This window comes from Parastagonospora nodorum, assembly GCF_000146915.1.
Source record: "Parastagonospora nodorum SN15 chromosome Unknown scaffold_25, whole genome shotgun sequence".
Lineage (NCBI taxonomy): Eukaryota > Fungi > Ascomycota > Dothideomycetes > Pleosporales > Phaeosphaeriaceae > Parastagonospora > Parastagonospora nodorum.
The window spans coordinates 23,666-41,981 of record NW_001884573.1 but is presented as its reverse complement, the minus strand read 5'-3'; the positions used below and the strand labels follow the sequence as shown (position 1 = coordinate 41,981).

The window sequence follows — 18,316 nt, the reverse complement described above, 5'->3', positions numbered from 1 at the left end:
TGAATACCGCTGAGACGCCCGACCCCGCCACCTAACGTAGGAGAGATCATGCCGACACAGGCCCCTGATCCAGTGCCTACTTGAGGTTAGTTTGGTGAGTTCCTTCAGCGCGCTTGTTTTGTGGGGCATACTAATCTGCTTTCCCGCATTGAAGACTGGATCGAACAAGTCCATGAAGCGAATACCGCCGCCAACAGTCACGGTATTCTCATGAGCATCTACTGAGACGTTTCGGAAGAGTGACAAGTCAATTTCCATCCCGTTCTGCAGCTCGGCAAGTCCAGTGTTGAACCCATGCTGAGCGGAGCTCGCGAGGAATGGAACGTTACAGCGGGTAGCAAACCTGACCTGTACACTATCAGTAATGATTAGGGGACAACCAAAGGTTGGAATTACCAGAGCCTGCACGTCCGAAACTCGGGTTGGTCGGACCGAAACAGAATAAGTAGGAGCCATGAACTCAGTCCAACGGAGGGTTTGGTTCGCCCATCCCGAGCTGTTGGGGAAGAATATTGTCGAGTCCTGAGATAGCCCAATGTTGGCTTTAGAAATTTCACAGGACGAGCGCTGGGGCAAGGAACCAGCAGCAGCTGCCGTACCTGCAAGGAATATCGCCAGTGAGGCCAACGTTGCACATTGCATTGTGGAGCAGTTCAATCGAATTGTTAAAGTGAATCTCTGGTAAACAAACTACAAAACGATCGTGTTGCCGGAATATCGATTCCAAACAAGCGCCTTATATACAATTTCCTTTGACGCACAAATAGTGCAAACTTGAGTCAAATAGAGGATTGGCTTAATCATTGGACGAGAGCTTTGACCGATCTGATTCTTCTTCTTCTTACTCTCGTATCGACCGGGATATGAGCGGCTGATAACAGCCCGACGACCATGCGTGATTTTTGGACAACAAGCATGGAGCCACGACATACCAATGTCGAAAACAGGGGCAGATCTATCCTCTCGTCTCCACTATAAGCATAAGGGTGACACCTAGGAGTTGCTAAAGACTTCTTTTTTATCCTCTTACACTTTCTGCAAATCCTATCTTTGTAGGTTAAGCGAGGTGCAGCATTCTTACGCATAGAATCGCTAAAGCCTGTATACCATACAGATACAACATTGGCCCGTGGTCAACGCTGGACTGCATGGCTATCATAACCCCTTTCACTGCTGCAACCCCCTGACGTATTTGCTGCAGGTGTCAGGCCATCGCACACGGTCCGAAGCGTGCCACTTAGCCTCATGCTGCAGGTGTCGCCCCATTTCACGGGCTCAAACACGTGTCGCTAAGCCTAACCTGCAGTAAAGAGATAGTACCATGAGGCTTTTGGGGAAAACGTGGGGCACAGGGATGAAGAACACCGCCAAAACCGCCAAGAAGGCTTAATACTCTACCCGCGCAACCCGCTGGCCAAGCGCAGCGCTAGACCCGATCTAGTCGCGATCGGACCGAAAGCTTATCTTCACCCTCCCTAACCGACGCCATAGGGCCGGCCCTTCGTACTAACAGTGATGGGCATGCACAGCCGGAATGACGTATGCCTAATCTGGCATGTATAGTGCCCATCGCTTGATGTGCTAGGTACTTGGCTCGATCTATAGGGGAACAACTGCGGTATGTACTTCATGCCAGGGCATACAATAGGATATATTCGCCCGGAACGGCCCGACTACATAGAAAAGTACCTATCTCACTGTGCGCAGGAATCACCACGGCACAACACGCATCTGTCCCTCCTCATGCTCCCATTGCATGGCGTGATCAAATTGGCCTTCCTCATCGCCCATCAGCTGCACTATACTTTCCGCGCCCGCTTGTGGCTCCTTTCCGAACGAAATGTAATTGGAGAAGGCCGTCTTCAGTAACCCCGGGTTGGAGATAAAGAAGCGGATCCGTGGTGGTTTGGACGCACCCGCCGCCACCCGCTCGTTCTCGCCGACCTGCAAGTGCGCCGTCAGCCCGTTCATCCCTACCTTACTGGCTCCATATGGCGGGACGCGTGCCATCTTGCGTGCCGACAGGACGTTGGTGATGCTTCCTAGTCCGGATGTGATATTGATGACCTTGGGCATGGCTGACCGGTGCAACAACGGGGTGAATGCGTGCGTGACCACAGCCACCGATGTAATATGCACATTCATGTACTCGTTGTACGTGGCACGTATGGCCGAGAGGTCCCTGTCCTGGTGGCCGAGCTTGACGAAACCTGCGTTATTGACGAGAACTACCGTCGTAGGGCGCAACCGCCTTTCGTTAGCCTCGCGTTGTCTCTGGCTACTTCTCGGTTGAACCCAAAACGAGGGCGGATCGTATGCTTACCATCGAGCCGTCCGTACTGCGCGTCCACATATTTGACTGCGGTGGCGATCTTGTCGTCGTCGGTCACGTCCAGCTCTACCACGTCAATGGCGGCGCTGACCCCGCGTTCACGGAGCTCTTGGATTGCTTGCTGGCCCTTCTTGATATCTCGCGCGCAAAGTATGTACGTGTTGGAGGTATAGCGTTTACCGGCGACTTCAATGACAGCGAGGCCTAGACCTTGGTTGGCTCCGGTGACAAGAACGATCTTGTCCGAATTCTTTGAAGCCATGGCCTTGTCGTCGCGAGTTGAGTATTCTGCTAGGGGGAACGGAGATCAACAAGATTGGATGGAGGAAAGATGGGAAGGCTCAAGTTTGGGCTCAGAGCTGAGAACGGAAGGAGGACGGGGCTTTCAATCCTGTGTTTTGGCAACTTATGCAACCTATCCGGAGTTAAACGGAGCGTTCAATCATGTTTTTTCCCTACTTTCTGCAACCTGCCCGGAGTTAAGCTCGGGCCCCGGACTTCGCTTCTATGCACGTATCCTGGAGGCGGGAAGGGGGTAGACCGGGGTAGCGGAGGCTAAAAAAAGGAAGGTTGGTTACAAGTATATGGTCATGCTGTCCAGATCTCCGCCGATCTACAAAGAAGGTTTGCCGGGCGGCAACAACGTGACGGCCCGTACTCGGCATATGTAAGCCTGAAACAAGCAAGTTTGCGAAAAGCTTAGCCCTGTTTTCATTGGCGAACTTAATCGTGAAAGTACCGATTGAACCACCCAATGCCTCTCGAAATTCCTTGAAGGCACAGTCTTAGCGTAGAACCCTGTCTCTTACTTCAGAAGGCATCTATATCCGACAATTACAAGCGTAGAACCTGATTGTGATGCGGCAACTTGCACAATCGCCGTTTGCGCAACGGCTGGATCTCGCACCGTGTTGAATGTGATGTAATTACCTCTTTGATCGACCTCAGTCAATCTCGGCATAAATGGACATTCCAGATGAGTCATTTCACAATTTTAAGCGCGAATTACTAGTGCAACCGTGTGTACACCCGGAAACGAGTGGACGCTATCCATTGATATTTCTGGACCTAGCTAGATACATACACATAGTGAATCCGATTGGCGGAGACTCTCAGGAGAGAGACCCAATCACTGAACGATCAGAACTTCTTTACGCTGTGTGCGGTCGGTCACCCACTTGCTGAAGCTCCCCACACCCTGCGAACTCCACTCACCGCCGGTCATGGTCGCGATCTGAGTTGCTGCTTCGTCCAATACAGATGAGATCTGCGGACTTTGCAACGGCTTCATGGGGAGCCTGTTGGCCCAGCGCGTTTGCACTAGCACGCTGTACCGGTCGAAATTATTTTGTTCACCAGGAGCACGAACCACGCGATGCAACCCCGCCGTCAGGGCCTTGTTGGTCAAAAACTCCAGCTGGGATCCCACATTAACGATGGCCGTTCCTGGCACTGGCTTGACCCAGCGCCACTGATCCTCCGGGATGTCCAGCGGCCCGGTCATGGGGCTCGACTTGGCGCCGGGGGTAGCACCCAAAGCAGGGAGCTGGAGACCCCCCAGCCAGGTGAACAAGAGGCCGATCGAAGTGAAATCTTTATGCGCAGGGAAGGTAAGGTCGTCGCGTGGCTGGTCGGGCTGGGCGCCTGGATAGCGCAGGAGGCGAAGGAAGTCATCCGACGGATCCTCAATGCGGTGCGCGTCGGTGAGGGCACCGCGCGGGAGCTGCAGTCCCACTTCCAGTGCCTTGAGACAAATATTGGCAATCGTATTGCCGCTACGCATGGTCCGTGCGACCAGCTCCTTGTACGGGCGAAGCCAGGACGGGAGCTCGGTGGGCTCTTTACTGTAGCCAAGCACCTCCGTCATGTCAAACTAGAATCGAAGAGTGAGAAACCGTCAAAAAATTCTGTGAAGAAGAAATGGGACTGCATACATTGAGCGTCTCATTGTACTTGGGCTGTCCGTTCGGCAGGATGTCGTAGACCTGGTACCTGCTTCACGTTAGCTCGCGAGAAACCATGGTAACCGAGCCCATACCCCTTGCTGAAGGGTCCCACGCGGTCGTGCTGCTTGTAAGTCTTTTTCTCCTCGATGCTCATGTTGGGACCCAGTTGTCTGACCAACCGCGCGCAGTCCACCGAATCACGCAGGAGTTGAATGCCGCGGTCATCGTCGGTGAGGTCAAGCTGGAAGAACCCTGGGTCCTTGCAGTTCTCGTAGATACGACGGAGCTCTCCCTCATCATTTTGAAGAAGCTTGGCCAACGAGAGAGTCTCGAGGTGGACCGTCTTCACATCGTTGGGAAACGGGGCGGGGAAAAGATCACTCATGTCGATGCCTGCGACAACGTACTGGCAGCCATCGGCACTACCGTCGGTTCCGTTGACAGTCATGTTGAGCGATGAGATCAATATAGAAGTGCTGGTAAATCAGGATCTATCAGGATGGAGAAATCTCGTAAAACGTGGGTGCGAAGATCATAGATGGCAGAGATGAGGAGAGCTCTGCTGATATACTCCGCAATCAAAGCCTACGCCAACGTCACACGCCGGATCTGGGCCCACCGCACAAAGCAAGCATAGGATGAAATACACGGTCACGTCACTCTCTCGAGCACTTCCCTCCACGACCAATGCGTACCGGTCTGCCAACGTTACACGGAGGGTCAGGGCCCACCGTACGTGCCAGGGATATGATGGACTACTGAGCTAATCGCTCACTTACGCACTTTCTCTCGGCGCCGAAGAGATGTACCTATCCGGTCCGAAGTATTGCCAAAGATGCTGCTGTAGCGCGTCAAGGGGTGGGGGAAATCGAGGATCCATGAATACCAGTCAAAGATACATGTTAGCGGCTCCTAAGGACGTCTTGATTGAGGTTGGTCGTGTTGGATCAAAACTTGAGGCTATGCGGAAAAATGTCCGATCTATGTCGAGATTCTGATATGTCTTAGCTGTCTAAGCTACGGCAGTGGAAGGAGAGTGTCTGTAAGGCTTCAATGAAAGCGGACGCTACTATCATTTACGCAGAGAGGCTGCATGCGTCGCAGGGATATCCGAGACATTATTTTGCTCATATAGATTATCTAGCGTTCGTTGCGTGTGCTGCTAACTGCGTGGGCTACCGCTGTCATGGTGCCCCTGTTGCGGTGCCTTTGTAAAGCCGACCTCGTGCTTGCCTTCGCTCAATCGTCAGAGTCTGACACCGATGTGACTCAGATCTCGGCATAGATCGAAGTGCTGACATGATTTGATTTTGATGCATGGACGTGAACGTATCGATTTTTCACCATACAATTGGACCATAGCGATATAAGTGAATACTAACCGAGCGCTACGGAACTGTTTCAGTGTGGAGTTTCGGCGCTCCCGAGGTATTGAACAAGGATGCAACTGCAATGCCTCGTTGCAAAGACACAGTCAAGGAAGCTTTCCCGAGATCCTTGCGTACGTATGTGCTCGTTCCGAGGTATGCCTCGGCTGTGAGCTGCGTAGACTGTTGTCGATATGCTGCACCATTCTCGATGCTGCTAGAGCTGCAAATGCAGAGGCGGATGCAGAGCTGTCAGGCGCCCGTTGTTGCATACACGAGCTGCATCTCACTTAGTACTCGTGCAGATAATGTTTGCACTATATTTCCCGACAGATGAATGCCAGGGTCCACAGTGCCTATCACGACATGGGGATGCATTCAACCCCACTCCAAGAGCTAAGTCCAATTGCTTGTCCTTGTTTATCCTTGCTTGCCCTTGCTTTTCCTGTGGAGCTTTCATCTCGTCGCGGGTCATACTCTGCAACGTGAACACTAACTTAGGGCCGACCATTGGTGTAGTACGGTCCAAGAGGAAGAGACGCAAAGGGCCGACCATTGGTGCAGTACGTTCTAAGAGGAAGAGATGCAATCCAGTGTTGAAGAGAGAACGCACTTCTCGATATCAGGTCTAGGTGCAATTTAACATATATATAGAGGGACCATTCACCACTGAAAACACTAGTCTTCAGAGCTTCAAATTTTGAAATCAAGTACAGCTCATTTTCAACTGCTATCTCTACTTTTCCTCTATCTGAAAGATACGATGTCGATTCCACTGGCAGAAACCTCGTCATTACCAAATGGGGTTCCCTCAACTCGGGATACTTCGCCTGTTGACTCTGGTCCTTTTGAGTCCTCGGACTCTGAACGCGACATTGTAAACGGAACCGAGCCAATTGCAATCTGTGGGCTAGGATTACGCCTCCCAGGAGGCATTCGGGATGGGGACTCTTTCTGGGATCTTCTGGTCAATGGCCGAGATGCTCGGATGCCCATTCCTGCCAGCCGTTACAACATCTCTGGTTTCAACGGCTCCCTTGACGGTAGAGACCCCATCAAGGCTTCCCATGGTTACTTCCTGGATGAAGATTTGTCCAGTCTGGATGCTTCTTTCTTTTCCATGACCAAGACTGAGCTCGAGAAAGCTGATCCGCAACAACGTCAGCTATTGGAAGTCTCTCGAGAGTGTCTCGAAGACGCGGGAGAGACGAAGTATCGTGGTCGAAACGTTGGTTGCTATATCGGAAACTTTGGTCACGACTGGATGGAGATGAGTCTTCGGGAACCGCAGCATAGTCGAAGCTATAATGTGCTTGGCTATAGTGACATGATTCTCGCCAATCGGGTATCATACGAATATGACTTGCGAGGACCAAGGTAACCTAGTCCTATCTCTTTTCACTCCCTTGGTTGAGTGCCTTTTTGTCTCCTTCTTTGCTCCTTCGACTTGCGCGCTGACTACCTACAGTGTGGTGATCAAGACAGCGTGCTCAGCGTCGCTTGTCGCCCTCCATGAGGCCTGCCGTGCCCTACAGGCGAGGGACATAACAGGCGCAATTGTCGGCGGAACGAGTTTGATTCTAGCACCGACGCTGACGTCAAATTTCTTCGGTGAAGGCATCCTATCCCCAGGAGCTTCCTGCAAGACGTTCGATGCTTCGGCCGACGGTTTCGCTCGAGCGGAAGGCATCACAGCAATTTACGTCAAACGGCTTGATGATGCTATCCGGGATGGGAACCCGATACGCGCTGTCATTCGGAACACAGGCACCAACAGCGACGGCAAGAGCATGGGAATCATGAGCCCCAACGCCGAGGCGCATGAAGCGCTCATGCGCCATGTTTATGAGCAGGCCGGGCTGAGTCCGGATGAGACAGCCTTCGTCGAGGTATGTTCTAAGGTTCAAGAAACAAAAGCAGCTGACTAACGCATCGAAGTGCCACGGCACTGGCACTGCAACAGGAGATCCCATAGAGACAACTGCGGTTGGTAACGTCTTCGGTGAGCGGGGCGTGTTTATTGGCTCTGTGAAGCCGAATGTTGGGCACTCTGAAGGCTGCTCCGGCATCACGAGCCTGATCAAATCGGTTCTTGCCTTGGAGCATAAAACGATACCGCCAAACATCAAGTTCAAAAATCCTAATCCCAAGAGTCAGTCGACCAGTACTCTGCTGAGAATAGTGATCTGACCGTTCCTAGTTCCATTCGCCGAGAAGAAGCTCGCTGTCCCCATACAACCCACTCCCTTCCCCTTGGACAAGGCAGAAAGGATCAGCGTCAATTCATTCGGTATCGGCGGCTCTAATGCTCATGTAAATGATTTGTTCAACTCTTGAAGATCATAACTCTGACTATCGCAGGTGATCATTGAATCGGTGGCCCAGCACCTTTCACGTGGATATGTTGCTCAGAGGGCCAGCCGTGCTGGCCAATCCCTGGCGGCTAAAAGCCCGCAGCTGCTCCTATATTCAGCCAATACCCAAAAGTCACTTAAAGAGCAGGTTGATTTGTACAGAAGCTATGCCCGTAACCACCCAGATTCCATTCCCGACCTCGCATATACTCTCGCCATCCACCGAGAACGGCTTTCTCAGCGGGCATTTGCCATTTGGAACAATGGGGAGCTCGAAACATCCGCTCTGTCCAAGGCTCCCACGGGGCCTCCGACCATTACAATGATCTTCAGCGGCCAGGGTGCCCAGTGGGCAGGAATGGGGAAGAATCTTATCGAGACTGAGGCGAGCTTCAGACAAGACTTGGTCTCCATGGATGAAATCCTGCAGAAATTCAACAAACCTCCCTCCTGGTCGATACTTGGTATGTTCATGGTTTGAACTGGGCTACAGCTCCTGACTAACTGTGATCAACCAGATGAGCTTCAGAAACCAGCCGAGACCAGCCAGATCGACCGGGCCGAGATGGCCCAACCGCTTTGTACGGCATTGCAAGTAGCTCTTTTTCACATGCTCATGCGACTCGGTGTCAAACCCGCGGCAGTTGTCGGTCACTCGAGCGGCGAGATCGCGGCCGCGTACGCCGCCGGGTACATCACGCTCGAGTATGCTCTTGCGGCAGCGTACTATCGCGGATATGTCACCAAGGACGGGGATCGCTCTATTGGAGCTATGGCAGCTATCGGACTACCTGCTGCCGATGTGCAGTCATTCCTGCGTGCTGGTGTGTGTGTTGCTTGCGAAAACAGTCCGAGCAGCACGACCATCTCCGGCGATAAGGAAGCTCTGAAGGAGGTCATTGCCGGCTTGAAGGAAGCAAAGCCAGATGTCTTTGCTCGTCTCCTCAAAGTTGAGATGGCGTACCATTCTCGTAGGTCAAAGACACTCTTCTATGTATTCTCGATCCACTGACATCTTTGCAGACCACATGAAGCCTCTTGGCAAAGAATACCTGGAGCTGCTCCAGGCTGAGAACAACTTTGGCACCCCGCGTTCTGAAGACAAGGCTACATTCATCTCAAGTGTCACATGCAAACGCGTGGACGATCCTACTTCTTTCGGCCCGCAATACTGGGTGGACAATCTGACCTCTCCAGTCCTATTTGACTCTGCTGTAACTAACTTGAAGACAAGCGGTAGCAACGTTTTCCTGGAAGTCGGTCCTCATTCCACACTTGCTGGACCCCTTCGCGACATCTGTTCGAAGCTGTCGAAACCCTTTAATTACATCGCAAGCCAGATCCGGAACCAAGACAGTACCACATCCTTCCTCTCTGCTGTTGGTAAAATGTATCAGGAGGCTTTGCCCATTGATGTCAAGGCTCTCTTTTCAGAGGACAGACAAGCCCTAAGTGGACTGCCCGTCTACCCTTGGGACCACAGCGGATCATACTGGTATGAAAGCCGCCTGTCAAGCGCCTGGCGCCAGCGCCCGTTTCCCCATCATGCTCTTCTCGGTGAGCGGACAGTCGACTCACCCGATTTCTCACCAATATGGCGGAACATGCTTAGTCTCGAAGACGTGCCCTGGATCATAGACCATAAGATTGGTCACGATGTCGTCTTCCCTCTAGCTGGATACATTTCCATGGCTGGAGAAGCCATTCGACAGACTACAAGGGTTGAAACGGGCTACCATCTGCGGAACGTCGAAGCCCGTGCAAGGCCCTCGTGTTAACCGACTCCAATGCGACGGAATTGTTGACCGTATTGCATGCGCACCCAGGTGGTGCAGCAGAGAGCGAATCCTGGTACAACTTCTCCATTGCTTCATGTAATGGCGATTCCTGGTTGATTCATTGTACTGGCCAAGTATCACCGCTGTCCGAGAGTCAGACTCAGGTACTGCCCCAGATTGCCACACTTAGTAAACTGCCTCGAAAGCTCACCTCCATGCGATTTTACGAAGCGATGGCGCGGGTCGGGGTAGTATTCGGGCCGGAGTTCCAGCGTCTCGTGGATATCACGTCCTCCGCGACAGACTCGCTGGCAGAAGCTCATGTTGTGAGCCCCGCACCGCTGGAGAACAAGACACCATTTGCGCTACATCCTACGGCCATCGATGCGTGTATCCAACTGCTGATTGTCGCAGCTGCTCGAGGCTTGTGCCGCAACCTTGACCAGCTTGAGGTACCAGTCGTGGTTGGGAATGTCAAGGTCTTCAGCGGTGCGGCTAACCTGAGGGCCTGGGCACACGACTTCACCCAAGGCGTAGAGTGCCTGACCGAGGACGGAAAGGTAGCCTTGCAAATGTCAGAAGTGCAGCTGGCTCCTTTGGGGGCGGAGGCGGCGGATGTGGTTGATGTTCATGCTGGCGCCCGCTTGCAGTGGCTTCCAGACTTCGACTTTGTAGACCCCAGAGGCCTATTCGATAAGCCCCAACGTCCGTTGCTGGAGATAGAACTCGAAGAGCAACTAATTCTGCTCTGTGTGCTTGAGTCGAAGGATAAGGTGGCTAACGTCCCGCCCTGCCACCCACACCTGGCCAAATACCGTGAGTGGCTCGCGCTTCAGGCGCGCAGGGCGGCTGCTGGAGAGTACACCCTTGTCGAACAGGCCAGAGAATGGGTCGGACTGCCTCGCGCTGAAAGGCATAAACTCATTGAAGAAACATACGCGAAGGTAATGGCTCTTCCTGGCTTGCACGCTTACTCGGTCGGCATCAAGCGCATCTGCGAGCACGCAGACAAGATCTTCACTGGTGAAGCCGACACTTTGGAGTTGCTAATGCAAGATGACATTCTCTCCGCGCTTTACGACTCGGTGAGTTTTGGATACGGCGACTTTGTCCGACTGCTCTCCAACAACCGACCCAACCTTCGCATCCTTGAAGTTGGTGCAGGGACAGGCGGAACAACCGAACAAACCCTTCGCGGTTTGATTGAAGAGAGTAGCCTTCCTCCCTACTCCGTTTATACCTTTACCGATCTTTCTGCGGGCTTCTTTCCGCAAGGCAAAGAACGGTTTGCCTATGCGCCTAACATGGAATTCAAGACTTTCGACATTTCCCAAGACGGTATTGCTCAGGGCTTCGAAGCCTCGTCCTACGACATCATCCTCGCCCCTAATGTTGTTCACGCGACAGCATCCTTGAAGGAAACGCTATCAAACCTGGAAGCGCTGCTGAAGCCTGATGGATTTCTCATCTTGTCCGAACTGTGCTCCCTCATTCAGTCGCCCAACTACATTTTTGGCAATTTCGTCGGATGGTGGCTAGGTGAGGCTGATGGCCGAGACTGGGAGCCCTATGTCCAGCCGCAGAGGTGGGATATTGACCTGAAGGCGGCCGGCTTCACCGGTGTCGACGCCTTTGTGCCGGACCAGGAAGTACCTTCCTACCGGCTTGCGGCCACGATCATCTCTCAGCCTGCGCGAAAGAACCAGGTGCCAGAGATCGCCCGAGCAATAACCTTGCTGTACCAAAATGCAAACGCGGACATTGTAACGCGACTCCAGTTGTATCTGCAGGACTGTGGCTTGCAGGTTGAGAAGTGCCGGCTGGGGGAGAAGATGCCTCTCAAAGGCCAGGACATCATCGCTACCGTTGGATTGGAGAGCGACTTTTTCGGCGAAGACCTGACGGCTGATCGACTGGCCGCATTCCAGGCCCTGATCCGACACGTCGATGCCGAGAAGGTTCTATGGCTGTGTCCGCCATTCCAGGTGCGGTGCAAGGACCCGCGGTCTGCGCAGACGCTCGGCGTCGCTCGAACGGTGCGGACAGAGCTGTCCCTTCCGCTATTCACCATGGAGATCGATACCAACGAGAGCCGGTTCGATGAACTAGTCTATGGTGTCTTGCAGAAGATTCGGACCACCAAAGACGAGGCAAGCCTCCATGCAGACAAGGAGTTCGTGGTCATTGACGGTCAAGTGTGCATTGGCCGTTATCACCCGTTTGAATTGAAGAAAGAGCTTCCATCTTCAACCTTGACCCTGGACTCCGCGGCAGCTTATCTCATCGTCGGAGGTGCAGGTGGTTTGGGTCGATCCATGGCCACTTGGTTGGTCGAGCATGGGGCCACCGATTTGATCATACTTTCCCGACACGCCGGCAAGGATGAAGAGAGTCAGAGTCTCTCACATGAGCTTGGTCAGATGGGATGTACCGCCCACTTGGTGGCGGGAAGCGTCGAAAATGCCGATGATATTGCTCAGGCCATTGACAGTACGAAGAAGGTGATCAAGGGCGTCTTCCAGCTAGCCATGGTGCTGAAGGTGAGTTTGCGAAATGACCCAAAATGACCCCAACGATTTCATTTCACTAACATGGCGGTAGGATGCGCCACTCTTGGAGATGACATACTCGGATTGGGTCGATGTCAACGGCCCCAAGGTGAAGGGGACGTGGAATCTCCATAATGTGTTGAAGGACCAGCCTCTGGATTTCTTTTGGCTAGCGAGCTCCATCCTGACAGCTGCGGACACGCCCGGCCAGGCCAACTACCTTGCTACGGGGACGTTCCTCGAGGCTTTCTGCCAATTCCGACATTCCCTTGAACTGCCCGCATCGGTGCTGAACATCTCGCCCGTCGAGGTGTGTTGGATTCGTCGCCGAGAACCCACAAGCCAAAAAGAACTTGAAGGCGCAAGGAATCTACACCTTGCGGGAGCGCGAGTTCCTCGACTTCTTGGAGCTCAATCTCATCGAGAGTGTTCCATCCGCTGACGGGAAGACCGGTCCAACGGCCATCCCTCCAAAGCCTTGGTTGAACCGTTCTCAAGTCCTGATGGGATTGCGCTCGGAGCAGGACCTGGCCGACCCGCAGAACCGCGCCACTTGGCGCCACAATCGTCGCATGGGCCTGTATCGCAACCAACGGGCGCGCGAGTCGGAGAGCACTGGAGACAGCAAGAGCGGCTCGAAGACAAGTGCGCTGCAGGCTTTCCTAGAACGGGTGCGCGAACTGGGGGATGAGAGCCTCCTACGCGGGGAGGGAGTGGATTTCCTTGCCGTCGAATTGGGCAAGAAGATCTACGACCTGATGCTCAAACCGCATGACGAGGAAGAGATGGATACTGGACCGGACACTGGACGCAGATCGGGCTCGATTCGTTAATGGCGATAGAACTGCGGCGGTGGATCAAGCAGGTGTTCGGACTCACGATGAGCGTTTTGGAGATTATGGGCTCTGGGTCACTGAAGAACTTCGCAGGGGATATAGGATCTAAGTATGCGGAGAAGATTCGGGGGTAAGGCGAGCATATCCTAGACAAGAGGATACGATAGAATAGGCCTAATCTATATCTTACAACAGTTATCAGATAGAACGATGTATTAGGTTAATTAAATTAATACTTATATATATTATCTCGTGTATGTTTGTTCTAATTAAGTTGCTAGCTATCTTATTTATATTCTAGTAGAAGTCTCTATGCTTTTCTTAGCAAGGTAATTGCCTTCTCTATTACTCTAATACCTGCTATTTAATATACTCTCTTAGCTTAGAAGTTCTTCTTATAAGCTACGTATTCTAGTTAATTAGCTATAATATTAGGCTCTATCTTTAATAGGCAACGGAACAAAGGTTAGTATAAGCTTTATTTTACAAGAAACTCTAAATCCTTAAGAGTTTATTTTATAAACTACGTAGAAGTATAGAATAAAAGTCTAAATTATTATATATTTTAATATAACGTAAGCTATAGATGCAGCGCAGTCTATGCTATTAATTATACTATTTAGAATTTTTATGCAATATTAGTGCGTTATAATGCATATTAAGATATATATTAATATTAGCATTCTTTAAAGTTATAAAAATAAAGCTATATAGACTACTAATCTAGATAAGAGAATATAATAGAATAGACCTAGCTAAGAGAATATAATAAGAAGAGCCTAAATTATGCCTAAATAAGCTTAACGTTAGAGGTTCTACTTCTTAGCACTTTCTAGAATAGTAAATCTAACTCTGCTCTTATACTTTAAAATAAGTCTATTGTATTATAATATAGTACTCTTACTATTATGTTTATATAGAGTTATCTTTTTATATATATCTTTTCTATTAATTAGGTAAAGAAGAGACTATTATTATAGTAGGTTGTGCTTAATGCAAAAGTAGTTAATTAAGTTATTAACCTCTAAACTACTTTCTTCTACTTTTATACTTCGTCTAATATCTTATTAGGCTTAGGCTCTACGCTAACGCACGTTGCTCTACTATATATCTTCTCTATCTATAAGAGCTTAGCTCTCTTAAGCTTATTTCTATAGTTTGCTATTTGCTTCTATATTTCTATAAGCTTATTGCTAGTATAAGACTAAGCCTAATAAACTCTAATCTATTAAATCTAATATAGCAGATTACTATTCTTCTATAATCTTCTCTTTGCTTTTACGCTTCTATAAGCTTAATATTAGCATAAGACTAGACTTAATAAACTCTAATCTATTAAATCTAATATAGCAGATTACTATCTCTAAGTTTAATTGCTAAGATAACGCAGACTATACTCTGCCTAACGCCTTTGCTATTAGCTTCTATTAGAGATAACTATAGTTATAACTACTAAGCTAATTACTAAGGTAATATAGACTATACTTTGCCTAACGTCTTTGCTATTAGCTTCTATTAGAGATAACTATAGATAACTACTAAGCTAATTGCTAAGATAACGTAGAATATACTCTGCCTAACGCCTCTTTCTTTATAATAATAGTAAACTTTCTATAAGCCTCTCTAATAGTTAATAGAGCCTATAGAGTAAATCTAAGAATAAAGAACCTAAGCTACCTTTCTAATTAAAGTAAGAATTCTCTTAGCTTCTACTAGATGCGCCTAAGTAAGACTTAGATTAATTTATATAAAGAACCTATATATATAATAGTATAAGCCTTTCTAGTTATCTTATAAGTCTTTACTAACGTCTCTATTCTTTCTATATACTATAATAGAAGCTTACCTTAGAAAGATACTTATTATACTCTAATATCTGCCTTAAGTTTATAGATCTAAGAGCTAGAATACTCTATTTACTCTATAACTTCGCATAAGTAAGCTTAGGTCTAGAAAGAAATATATTAGATGCATTTATTCTATTTATCTTAATAAGTCTTATAGTAGCTCTAATACTAAACTAAGCCTAATAGGCGTTTAGCAGACTTAGTATTAAGGTTTTCTCTTACTTATAACATAGATAGTAATGCAGCTATAAGGTAAAGTTAGTTAATAAGTAGTATACTAAGCTGCTATAAACGCTTCTTAGAACTATAAAATACTAAGCTTCTACTATATTCTCTATTCTTTATACTTCTTACTTTACTATCTTCTTCTCTAGTTCTCTTCTTTCTTTTAGTATCTTTCTATATACTATTAGAATTATAGCTTATATTAACTACTTCTATAAGTCTACTTCTACCTACTCTAGCTATAGTAGTTAAGAATTTAGTAGTAGTAGCAGTAGTAAGAAGCTTTCTTCTAGTAGCTAAAGTTCTTAGCTTTTAGTATTACTAACTAAGAAGTATACTCTACCTATAGTTTACGTAGTGCCTAAAGCTAGTAAGTCTTTTTTTCTTTCTTTTATTAGAATTAAGTTAACTAATATTTTTATAGTTATCTACTTTCTTAATTAGCTTCTTAGCGCTAATCTTACTAATAATATTACTGCTATTCTAGCTAATTTACTTAAGTAAGGCTAGATTCTTTCTTAGTTTCTTAATAATATTAGGTGCGCTTACCTATACTAGCATAATAATACTCTAACTAATACTAATTACTCTTACTTAATTACTTATAGAGATTCTAATAATAATATGCTAACTTTCTTTTATTATGCTTTACTATAGAGATTACTCTTATATTCTTAAAAGCTAAGCTCTCTTAGCATTTTCTACTTAGTAAGACTTTAAGTAGTTTTACTATTATACTATTAATTATAGTATTAAGAGTAGTAGTATTATTAGCCTTAATAGCACTTATCTAGCTACTTTACTACTCTGCTATGCTAATAGTGCTATATACTTCTTCTATTAAAGTAATATTAATAATAATAACTGCGCTTATAACTACTACTTATATAATAATAAATAGTATACTTAATTTACTAGCACTAATAATTAGTTAATACTTTTAGATTGCTACCTAGGTTACTAGATTATAAATTAGAGTAATTATTTCTTTTATAGATCTAATAATTTATTAGAGATAGCTTTTACTAACTTTTTTCTTTTCTAGAGCTTATCTATGCTATTACTACTAGTTAAGCTACTTAAGTTAGCTCTACTTCTAAGATTATAAATTTTAAATCTAGATGCGCGCTATATTACTAGAACTTTCTATCTAATGCTCTAAATTCTATATACTCTATTTATAGTATTTCTAGCAAATTTACTTATTCTTTATTATTATAGCATGCTTTATTCTAGCTCTAATATACTAGAGAGATTAGCTATCTACTAGAGTTAGATATTAGAAGATAGCTACTCTATAGTTTTAGATCTTTCTTTAGTAGAGTACGTATTAGCTTATAAGTTAATTTAGTCTAGCTATATTATTAAGTCTAGTTTAGAATCTCTAAGTTCTCTAATAGCTCTTTTAGATCTTAGTTTACTTATAGTAATAAGCTCTCTTTTTTATAATTTTTCTTATAGTTAACTTTCTTCTCTTAGGTAGTCTTCTCTTTATAGCGCACTTTCTAATTCTCTATTAAGCTTAGCTATACGCTCTTCTTTAGTAGAATCTTCTTCTTATAGTCTTAAAGATGCTAGTAATAGCAGTAGTATAAAAAGCTTTACTTAGTCTACTATATTTTTACTAGATACTATTACTAAAGCTGCTTAAGGTAGAACTAGTTCTACTACTTAAGAAGTAGTAGCTTTTTAGAATAAGTCTCTTTAGTAGCTTAGTTACTAGCTATCTACTAGATTTCTAGTAGACTATTATTAGTAAAGCTCTAGTAATTCTTCTTATCTTTCTACTTCTAGTAGTTCTAGAGATACTTAGATATCTTATTATAGCAATATTAATAGTTCTAGTAGTTCTTTAGATAAGCATAGTTATAGTAGCTCTAATAGCTACTCTTAAGAGAGCTCTAGTAGTAGTAGTAGTAGTAGCCTAAGTAGTAGTTAGTAATAGTATTCTATAGCCTTTTTACTAGGTTCTTTTTAATCTTTCTACATATTATTAAGCTTAATAGTATAGCTTTTTCTTATATCTTTTTTCTTTTTCTCTTTACCTCTTATAATATATAAAATAAAACTTATAATTCTTATAAAAATAATTTCTAAACTCTATAGTAACTTTCTCTTCTATCTATTAGGCCTGTTTTTTTTATATACTAATACACTACTTTTTATTCTTTTCTCTTCTCTACTCTTTTTACTTTTAACTATTCTATAGTTAAAAGTCTTATAGATTATCTACTTTATCTCTAAACTATTTCTATTCTATATTATCTATAGCTTTATATAAGATCTAAACTTAGACTTACTATACTAAGGCCTAGTTTAAGAAGGTATAGCCTTTCTTATATATTTCTTTTAGTTTATCTTCTCTTATATTACTAATATCTATTAAGTCTAGAGTTTCTGCGCCTTTATCTAGTACTATATATATTAAGATTTCTAATATTAGGTTAATAATAGTGCTAAGCTAGCTTATATACACCTAAGAGTTAAGCGATATTATAGCAGAGTTAAGCAATATTATAGTAGAGTTAAGTAATATTATAGCAGAGTTAAGTAATATTTTAACAGAGTTAAGCAATATTATAGTAGAGTTAAGTAATATTATAGCAGAGTTAAGCAATATTTTAATAGAGTTAAGTATTTTAATATCTTTTAGTAGCTAAAATTGCATATAAGCAGAGTATAGCTACTACTAATACGTTATAAGAGGTCGTTAGAGATATTCTAGATCTTATTATAGTAATATTAAAGAAAAGTAGAATAACTCTATCTACTTCTCTCTCTTCTTAATATAAACTATTATTAAATAATAATGCTATCTCTAATAATCTATATATTTATGCTATACTATATTGCACTAATATTATTACTATCTCTAACTTTCTTAACTAATTATTAACTATTACTAATAAGTAAAAGAAATTCTATAGAGTCTTTAATTACTAACTTATCTTTAGTTACTTCTTCTAATTATAAAAGTAGAAGCAGAGCGCTATCTATTATATAAGATATATATATATTCTTAATATATTGCAATACTAGTTTAATAGTTATATTATATAACTGTACTATCCTTAACGTTTAT

General features: G+C 45.7%; 3 protein-coding genes across 3 annotated transcripts; 1 reads left to right on the top strand and 2 right to left on the bottom strand.

The window, feature by feature from the left end:
* Positions 1 to 1,632: 1,632 nt before the first annotated feature.
* On the bottom strand, positions 1,633 to 2,594 carry SNOG_13034 (hypothetical protein; the record flags this gene model as incomplete). Its single annotated transcript, XM_001803196.1, has 2 exons — positions 1,633 to 2,228; positions 2,324 to 2,594. 2 exons carry the CDS (start codon positions 2,592 to 2,594, stop codon positions 1,711 to 1,713), a joined length of 789 nt encoding a protein of 262 aa, XP_001803248.1. The 3' UTR covers positions 1,633 to 1,710.
* A 749-nt stretch (positions 2,595 to 3,343) lies between these two features.
* SNOG_13033 (hypothetical protein) lies at positions 3,344 to 4,726 on the bottom strand (the record flags this gene model as incomplete). Its single annotated transcript, XM_001803195.1, has 3 exons — positions 3,344 to 4,205; positions 4,267 to 4,324; positions 4,371 to 4,726. The coding sequence occupies 3 exons, from the start codon at positions 4,724 to 4,726 to the stop codon at positions 3,462 to 3,464; spliced, it is 1,158 nt and encodes a 385-aa protein (XP_001803247.1). The 3' UTR covers positions 3,344 to 3,461.
* Positions 4,727 to 7,514: 2,788 nt separating this feature from the next.
* Positions 7,515 to 13,159, top strand: SNOG_13032 (hypothetical protein; the record flags this gene model as incomplete). The annotated part of the gene is given in 9 exon segments (XM_001803194.1): positions 7,515 to 7,538; positions 7,584 to 7,797; positions 7,846 to 7,958; positions 8,007 to 8,463; positions 8,518 to 8,970; positions 9,023 to 9,757; positions 9,826 to 12,317; positions 12,379 to 12,649; positions 12,669 to 13,159. The coding sequence occupies 9 exon segments, from the start codon at positions 7,515 to 7,517 to the stop codon at positions 13,157 to 13,159; spliced, it is 5,250 nt and encodes a 1,749-aa protein (XP_001803246.1).
* Between the last annotated feature and the right edge of the window lie 5,157 nt (positions 13,160 to 18,316).